The 8,289-nt window shown below is 40.8% G+C and overlaps 1 protein-coding gene across 2 annotated transcripts in view; it reads right to left on the bottom strand.

The window, feature by feature from the left end:
• Nucleotides 1-6: 6 nt before the first annotated feature.
• The window catches only part of itga5 (integrin, alpha 5 (fibronectin receptor, alpha polypeptide)), a 46,750-nt gene continuing 38,467 nt past the window's right edge, over nt 7-8,289 (bottom strand). Inside the window, exons 22-30 of one of the 2 annotated variants that reach the window (XM_024292521.2) lie at nt 7,412-7,491; nt 7,251-7,331; nt 7,072-7,177; nt 5,923-6,081; nt 5,281-5,388; nt 2,456-2,569; nt 1,990-2,091; nt 612-734; nt 7-540 (exon numbers count right to left, since the gene is read on the bottom strand). In XM_024292521.2, coding sequence (XP_024148289.1) covers nt 457-540; nt 612-734; nt 1,990-2,091; nt 2,456-2,569; nt 5,281-5,388; nt 5,923-6,081; nt 7,072-7,177; nt 7,251-7,331; nt 7,412-7,491 — 957 coding nt within the window. In that variant the 3' untranslated portion in view covers nt 7-456. Of the gene's footprint in view, nt 735-1,989; nt 2,092-2,455; nt 2,570-5,280; nt 5,389-5,922; nt 6,082-7,071; nt 7,178-7,250; nt 7,332-7,411; nt 7,492-8,289 lie in introns of both variants that reach the window. The other variant, XM_036212844.1, reaches the window with a different exon arrangement.

Raw genomic sequence — 8,289 nt, 5'->3', positions numbered from 1 at the left:
AGTGGAAAAAAGTCTTCAAAACTCTTATTTTTAGGGAAAAAAATGATGAAATGTTGCAGGAAAACCTACATAAATCTGTCCATTCTACACAGGATTTTAGAGATGTTGGAGAAACACTCGTTAGGCTGCACTAACGGCTCCCAGGGGTCAGTGGCTGCACACACCACCTCTATAGCACCAACATAAAGCAGATAAAATGCACCCTCCTCGAGCAGTCACCTTTGTGGTGTCACCAAACCTTTTGGCTTTGGCAAACTTCTTAAAAAACAAGACATAAATTAATGAACAATAAGAAAAATCAACATTCATTTGGTTTGGAGATCTTTGGGTTTTCGCCTCTAGTGCAGCACAGTGGAGTTCCAGTGGTTTCTCCTCATCTCTTCACTCCTTTCATCCCGTTCCTGCTTTGCAATCGTACGGCTGCCTGTGAATGCATGGTGGAGCTCCGGCGGCCCGTTACGCTTCAGACGCGGCCTGCGGTTTCAGCTGAGCTTTCTCCATGGCCGTGCCGTAAGGTCCAGATCGTTTGAAGAAGCCCAACTGCAGAGAGAAAAGACAAGGTTAGCGTCATCAGCGATTCCTAAATCATTTTGCTCCGCAGCAACACTGACCCTGTAGAGGACGTAGATGAGAACCGCCAGGAGCAACAAGCCAGCCAGAATCGCCAAAATGATGATCCACAGGGGAACAAAGTTTTCAATATCTGGCTTGTTCCACACCACTGGAGTCACCACCTGAGGAGTACACGAGATTCTATTATTTGATCCCTTTTATAAACAGCCTAAAGCACATGCGTCAATGTCAAGGCCCGGGGGCCGGATCCGGTCCTCCGGGTAATTCTATCAGGCCCTCCAGATCATTTTATTTTATTGTTATTAATGACCTGATGTTATCTTGCGCTCATTTCTAACTTGTATAATTTTGACAAAATATATTTTTATGGAGAGTAAAATATTGAAAGTTATTTAAGGTTTAAGTTGATTTATTCTGGAATAATATTCCTGCCTGTTTATTATTCACAATTTATGTTAGAAATTTCTGGTTTTAAAGTTTAGAAATTGGCACCCTGTGAGCTTTTGTGGCAATTTTGGCATTTCATAAGATTTTTTTAAGATACTTTGGAGTTCAGCTAATAATTCAGCCACATGCTAGCTGTTTTGGCAATTTTTTTTTTTTTTTTAGTTTTTTGGGCTATTTTGAAGTTCAGCTATTTTTTCAGCTACATGCTAACTGTTTTGGCTTCCCTAATTTTTTAGGGGCTAATTTGGCATTTAGTTAATATTTTTGGCTGGCTTTCAACTTTAGCGTTTTCAGCTATCAACCTCAGTGTTTTCAGCTATCAACTTCAGCGTTTTCAGCTATCAACTTTGGTGATTTCAGCTATCAACCTCAGCGTTTTCAGCTATCAACTTCTGCGTTTTCAGCTATCAACTTTGGTGATTTCAGCTATCAACCTCAGCGTTTTCAGCTATCAACTTCGGCGTTTTCAGCTATCAACTTTGGTGATTTCAGATATCAACCTCAGCGTTTTCAGCTATTAACTTTGGTGATTTCAGCTATCAACGTCAGCATTTTCAGCTATCAATTTCACCGTTTTCAGCTATCAACTTCAGCATTTTTAGCAATTAAATTTGGTGATTTCAGCTATCAATTTCAGCGTTTTCAACTATCAACTTCAGCATTTTCAGCTATCAACTTCATTGTTTTCAGCTATCATCTTTAGTGATTTCAGCTATCAATTTCAGCATCTTCAGCTATCACTACTTGCATCTTCAGTGGTCATATTCAGCTTACAGCATTCCCACTAGCATTATCTAGTTCATAATTATGTAAAAAAGTTACGGTTTTGAAGTTTTAAAAATTTAGTTGTAGAGTGTTCACTAAATGCTTATCCCCTTCGGCCCGCGACCTATGATGTGTTTTGGGTTTTGGCCCCTTGTGCGATTGAGTTTGACCCCCCTGGCCTAAAAGGATTAAGAAGACAAATACCTTTTTCTGTCCGTTCGGTAAGTATTTGGGTGGTATGGCATATGGCATCTTTTTGACACTGTATGCAGCCAGACACTCCAGAACATACTGCCTGTAAGATCTCTGAAAAAGAAAACATAAAAAAAGAAGTTATATTTATGATTAAGAAAAAAAATGGATGCAGTTTGCTAAATGTGCACTAGGTGGCGACAGAGACCACAAAAGTCCCCTCTTCCTGTGGGAAGGAGGGACTTCCACATAACTAAGTTTCCAATACGTCAGACATGTTCAGCTGAACAGCAAAGAAGTGCAGCTCAGGCATGACAGCTGTGAGCAGCTCCATTACATGTAACTTTTTGGCTTTACTTGAATTCAAACTCTAGTTTTCTTTGTTTCATTGACAGTTAAAGGAAAAAGTCCTAAAAGAAAAAAGCAAGTCTGATTGACGAATCACGAGAGTAATGTGCACTGATGTTCTCCCACTGACCTCCATGAAAGTCTCGGCCCTGACTCGGGAGCGCACTTTGACGAGAGCCGTGGTCCCCCTCTCCAGCAGTCCCACGTTGCAGCGGATGGTCCAGCACTCCACGTTAGAGCAGGACTGTGAAAGCAGAGAGCGGCGGTTAGGGCGGAAAACCAAAATCCTCGAGACCCAAACCCGGGAGATATTTGAGAAAGAAAAATTGACAACAGAAACACGGAGTGGCATTTTTGTTGACGCTACAAGCTGAATAATTGCAACAAAGAAGCCAATGTTATGATCACTATTCCACGCCTGCTTTGAATTAAGCTGCAGGAATGTCATGAGACTGTAAAAATCCAGCATGCGCCAGTTGCCACATTATTGCCCAACCGCAGAAACCGGCCCATTTCTCCTTGAGTCTGTACAATACACAGTCTTAATTAGATCCCCTAATGCAGCTTTCAGATTTTAAAACACTGTCCTCTTAGAGGAACAGACCACCCCCAAACTGAGAGTGGGTTTCCTGCAGGAGCAGATTAGATAACTTATTGCACAAAGGAGGGCAAACACAGGGGAGGACCTGCCAAGTTTCTTCAGGCTTAATGATTGTTGAGAGAGTTGGGGGGCGCATCAGTCCTCTTCCTTTCTTTGTGGACCTGCTCGATGCCCCGTGGTAAGAGGGTCCCAGAGGTCTGAGAAAATGGCAGGAACGGGCCCGAATCAAAGACTCCTCGAACCCGCGGCCCGCTTATCCTCCCGGATGGGATTACGCGGTCATGATGTGGATCACAGAGATGCGGGGGCCGTTCCCACAACGTCATAAAACAACTTTCTGACCCGTCTGCACATCTGCAGCATGTAGGGGAGACACTGTACACAGAACAAAAGCGCTCCTTCCAAGGAGTTCTAGTGTGATTTTATTATAAGACCCACAGAGTTTAATGGAAAAAATAGAACAGAATGTTGAAGTGTTGAAATAAAAAAACAAGATTGACCAACTTGTGTTTTGAAAGAAAACATCTGCCATTTTTTTTTCGTTCTCACTCTGAGTAGGCTAATCCAGCCATTTGTTTTACTAATTTATTGATTCAACCTGTCGCCACATTTGCGACAGTTAAGCGATTTAAATTCAATTAGCTCCCGAAATTCATACGGTTTTTGTACATTTGTTGTTCCAACCATTGCTACCTGATCTGTAACAGCTACTCAGTCTGTATGGGCTACCTGATCTGTCTCACACTTCCACATATTTTATGTGGCTTCCTAATGTCAACAATATTCAATTCAATTAGCTCCTGTAATTCCTACTTTTTCTGTACGTTTGTTGTCCCAATTGTCAATTTCTGATCTGTAACAACTACCCGATCTGTACCACGCATGTGCAAATCATGTGTCACTTCTATTTGTCACTAACATTATGAGACTAAGGCAACTTGAATTTGATTAGCTCCCATAATTAGTACCTTTTTGTACATTTGCTGTTCCAACTCTCCTACCTGATCTGTAACTGCTACTAAACCTGTAATGGCTACCACATTGGTGTCACACACAGACAAATCTTATGACATTTCCTTTTGTCATCAACAATGTGACAGTTAAGCAAGTGAATTAGCTCCTGTAATTTGTAATTTTCGGTAAGTTTGTTCTTCTAACTGTTGCTACCCGATCTGTTATACATACCTGATCTGTAATAGCTTCCTGATCAGTTCCACACATCCAAAATCTAACGAAACTTTCTCTTGTCAACAATATCGTGACAGTCTAAAATAAATCACTGTACAATTTGATGAGCTCCTGTAATGTGAACCTTTTTTTTGTTTGTTGTTCTGAATGTCCTACCAGATCTGTAACGGCTACTAGATCTGTCATGGCTACCAGATTGGTCTCAGACATGCACAAATCTAACGCCACTTCCTTGGAAACATTGTGACAGTTAAGCAAGTACATTAGTAATTGGTACATTTTGGTACGTTTGTTCTTCTAATTATTGCCAGCCAATCTGTTAAAGCTACCTGATTGGTTCCACACATGCAAGAATCTTACGTAACTGTCTTTGTCAACAACATTGTGACAGGTAAAAAACAAAAACAAATTGTACAATTTGATTAGCTCCTGGTACAAAAACGTACCGTTTTGTACGTTTGTCAGACTATTTGTCGATGCCTTTGATGCTTACATCACTTCCTGCTGTCGCCAACATTGTGATAGTTCAATTATTAGATTAGATCCTGAAATTTTTAGTTTTTTTAACCAGTCTTTCAAGATTGTAATAGTTGTAATTAATTTCTAAAAAAATATTTTAAAAAGTAGTAGAAGTATGTCCAAATGTCTCTTGTTGGTTTTTACAGATTTACAGTTTATCCATAAATCGTCACGAAGTCATCATTTGTTTCCGAAACATGTTTTTGCACGACCCTCCTTAACTGAATCACTACAAAAAAATGAGAGAAGCCATTAAAAAAGTCAAAGTCATTCCAAACATTTATGATAAAGTGGTGCAACTAAAAGCAGCCTTTGTCCTTCATGCACAGCTCAGCAACTCTTCAAAGCTGAGCCTCACAGTAGGAGTGACTGTTTGATTCAAGCTCCCCTGAACACCACTGAGAAAGAGACACTTTAAAAAGGGACGTCTGTCCTCTTAAACTCCAGACATGAGGGGAAACAGGAGGCTGTTAAGGTGAAGAGTCATTGGGCATGTCTGAAGAATAAACAGATTAGGAGAGACTGATGGAAGAGGAGAGTTCTTGGAGATGGAGGCAGCTACTTAGTAGGGATTCAGGTCAAAAATGAAAGGATGTGTACCAAAACCTGAAAGTCAAACATTTTCACCTCCAACTGTGACAGCTTACCAAGTTGGTAGAATGATCGAGTGGATTTTTGTGGGCATCCCTCCTCTCAGCGCGATGCTCTTGTGCCTTCAGAGCCAGAACAGGAGATTCCGGAGTGGCTTGTAGCAACTAGAAGAGGATGCAGACACAGAGAGAGAGACCACCCATTAGAACAACAACTAGGGAGAGGAGCACACCACCACCACCACCACCACCCTTTCTGTCAATATGATGTTAACATGACCCAGAGGCTTCTCTGGCCATTAGTTAGAAGCATGTGAACTCCCCACCTAGTGGATTCCCGTGGAAATATGCCATACTTAGCGATTCACAGGGGAAAAGACCAATTAGGTCAAAGCTGAGACAGATGACAACTTACAGCTCCTCTCAACATCTGTCAAGCTTTGTGTGTAAACAAAAACAACTGCGCGGAAATGCTTTGCCCGCAGAATCCGACGGCTACTCCGCTTGGGTGTAGCCGTAGGTTAGAGATGATTGAGTGCAGCAGGTCATCAAACGGGGAATTCTTCAAAGTGAAGTGTCATTGGGTGGAGCTGGGAAGTTTGGGAGGAGGATGGATGAGGACCAAAAAGTGGGAATCAAGCTTGGGAAGCATCTATGATTTGAACTCGTTTGCAGTTGAGATGAAAGTGAGAAGCTTACTTTCAGGTTGAATTGGGTGATGTTCTTGTCCAAGGTGCAGTTGATGGGACCTTTGGTGGAGAAGTCAACGCGGTAGAGGAGAGCGTGGGCCTGGGCGTGGAGGGGGCAGCGCACATCAAGGGTCGTATGGCTGATGTGACTCGGTCCATTGTTTTTAAGCTGAAAAAAAAGGAAAATTTTGATTTTATATAAGATAATCCATAGATAAACATCATCAATTTTTTTGTTAGATTTAAGACCTTTTCAGTAGCAGTCCATGTATTTCATGTGAACATTTAGTTTTCCTTCACCAAAACCATTCTCGTTAATATGAACTATTTTATGTTACTAACACCATCAGTGTTTTTTTGACCATGTTCATTTTTTCCAGAAAAGTCTCTCCTAACGTAATAAATCAGTAACTAAATCGACTTCTCTGCCTTTTTCTATTGTTAACAGCAAACTAGTGAGTGATTTAAAAAAAATCAAGTGCAGCTACTACCTACGATCTGAAGTACAGAAGAAGTTAGCTTTTGGTAGCGCAATTTTTGACCATCCAATCAGAGGCGATTATGTCATCATCCGCCCTCATGAAGCTACAGAGACACTAAATAAAATTCTGATTGGTTGAACGTAAACATGTTTTATCCATATTTGGCTATGGTTTTATCAGCAGTGTTTTTATGGAAAGCCACGGCAAAGACTGGAAATGAGTAGGGAAACACTGACTGTTCGAGTATAAGGCAGACTTTCATGAACCTAGCAACAAGTGAGGGCTAAAATCTGATTGGTTAGAAACTTTCAAGTGAAAAAAAAAAAATCTGAGAAAAGTGCAGCTGGAGTGTAGGGCTGTGAGAGAAGATGACACAGAAGTTGGAATGATCTAAAATATATTTTGTACAAATGTATATATATATATATATATATATATATATATATATGTAAACATTTCTCCTAATTAAAAAAAAATACAAAAAAATACAGTAAACTAAAAAACAAACACTAGAACTCCAGTGTTAAGAGTAAGTGTTAAAGGTATTATTTACAAACCCATAAATTCGATGCTTTTAGGACTTTTTAAGAACCCTGATCACCCAATCTTTTGCCTTTTCTTGGAAGTCTTTCATTTTGAAGGATCTTCATTTTAAACCACTTGGCTGAGCCGATTACCTCATAGACGTGCTCCACTGCAGGATCCTCGTCCGGCTCTCCCTCGTGATTTTTGGGCACCTTCCAGTTGGCCGGAGGGAAGAAGACCTTATCTGGCCGAGACACGCTACAAAAGGGAAGGATAGTGGTGAGGACGGCTGACCTAACGAAAGAGCAAATGTGCGGAGCTCAAAACCCACCCATTGAGAACGACGTCAGCCTGAACGACCACATCGAGCATGTAGGACACAACTTCACTGTGGGAGTTGTTCTCGTTTTTACTGTAGAAAGAGAACACAAAGATCCTGATTCGATTGAGAAAATTGACGGAGATGCTTCTACATTTAGAAACCGAGTTTACCTGCGAATCTGCAGCTCGAACTGGATGGTTTTGTGCGTGTCCTTCAGCCGCGGTACCGTGAAGCGCAGCCCTGCCCAGAGCTGCATGGATAAACATCATTGCAGCTATTTAGACAGAACCCAAACATGCGATTTCACTCTTACACCATGATTACAACCCATCGAGGAACAAGAAAAAAGAAAGGGAGATGTGGCAGCTTTGATGTGACAAAAGACTTGGTGAAAGAGAGCTCAGACTGGAAACCCCTTTCTCCTGCTTTGTTCAAGACAGGCAGACAACTATGGAGGCGTGTATCATGGAGATTTCTGAAAACTTTCAAAATAATGGCCTACTTATCTACTAATTTTACTTAGTCACTTCGTTTCTAGGAATCATTGCGTACATACAAGTCCTTCTGGGACTCGTCATATTGTGAAATGACTCCACACTACAACTGACTCCTTTCTTCTAATGTGTCTGCAGACACTTATGACTCACTCATTAAAAAGAGGAATTCAAGCCATGAAGGGAGCTTGAGGCACAGACGGAGTTGACTTCCTGTCACCACAGCTCCACCTACAACTAATAGCCATAGTTTACTAATTTACTGCAAGCACCTAACTTTTTGGACAGAACATTATTGCTTTAAACACCCACTCCAATCATCTCAAAGCAAAACAGTTGAAAAACAGAAAGGGAAACATCAGTTTAGTAGAAATCAATTATTTACATCTTGATTGATTTTATACCTTTTAACCAACATGATGTTCATATCTGTGGTTTTCAGACAATACTGCAGTTGCTCTATCAATTTTTGATAGTATCTATTTTTTACATTCACAACTGATACTAGGGGTGTAAAGGACTACAAAACTCACGGTTCGGATCATTTTTCCGAT

The sequence above is a fragment of the Oryzias melastigma genome, linkage group LG7 (assembly GCF_002922805.2).
Source record: "Oryzias melastigma strain HK-1 linkage group LG7, ASM292280v2, whole genome shotgun sequence".
In the NCBI taxonomy this organism is placed as follows: Eukaryota; Metazoa; Chordata; class Actinopteri; order Beloniformes; family Adrianichthyidae; genus Oryzias; species Oryzias melastigma.
This window is presented reverse-complemented; position numbering and strand designations above follow the sequence as displayed.